The sequence below is a fragment of the Eimeria mitis genome, genomic scaffold (assembly GCF_000499745.2).
Source record: "Eimeria mitis Houghton genomic scaffold, Emh_scaff1013, whole genome shotgun sequence".
NCBI classification, from domain to species: Eukaryota; Apicomplexa; class Conoidasida; order Eucoccidiorida; family Eimeriidae; genus Eimeria; species Eimeria mitis.
In genome coordinates, this window is record NW_013567081.1 from 11,270 (window position 1) to 11,898 (window position 629).

The following is a 629-nucleotide window of genomic DNA, read 5'->3' on the forward strand; positions in this document are numbered from 1 at the left end:
AGCAGCTGCTGCTGCTGCTGCTGCTGCACGGGGCTTGAAGGGCCCCGCGGCCGTTCCCGCTGGCGGATGCAGCGCAGCAGCACGGATGGAGCTGCTGCAGTTTGGGGTGTATAGGCAGGTTTATAATAGGGATTTATCATCAGCAGCATCAACACTTCAGCAGCAGCAGCAGCAGCAGCAAGCGAGCAGCAGCAGCCTGCAGCAGCCCAGGGGCTCCATGCATGCGCCTGCCTCCCCGCGTGCTGCTGCTGCTGCTGCTGCTACAACAAAGATATAAACCTCATCGTTTGCAGTGTTTTATGGTGTAGAGTTGCTGCAGCTGGTCGTCTTGGGTTCTCTGCTGCTCAGCAGCAGCAGCGGCTGGGAATCGGACAGCAGCAACAGCAACAGCAGCAGCAGCAGCAGCAGCAGCAGCCGCTGCAGCACATACAGCCCCGCCCTGGGTTGCCTTTGCGCATCATCTCTTCACCAGAGCGGATCCTGACAGCAGGAACAGGCAGCCAGAGCAGCAGCGGCAGCAGCAGCAGCAGCAGCAGTAGCTGCTGCAGTGTCTGAGCCAGCAGCAGCAGCAGCAGCAGCAGCAGCAACTTTCACAGGGAAGCAGTATCGTGGTGGGGCTCTAAAGGAGT

At 60.1% G+C, this 629-nt stretch overlaps 1 protein-coding gene across 1 annotated transcript in view; it reads left to right on the forward strand.

Moving 5' to 3' along the window:
- EMH_0027490 (uncharacterized protein) overlaps positions 1–629 on the forward strand; it is a gene marked incomplete at both ends in the record, with an annotated part of 6,625 nt that overhangs the window by 5,498 nt on the left and 498 nt on the right. Inside the window, one exon of the mRNA XM_013494036.1 lies at positions 309–535. Within this exon, the coding sequence (XP_013349490.1) occupies positions 309–535 (227 nt within the window). The remainder of the gene's footprint in view (positions 1–308; positions 536–629) is intronic.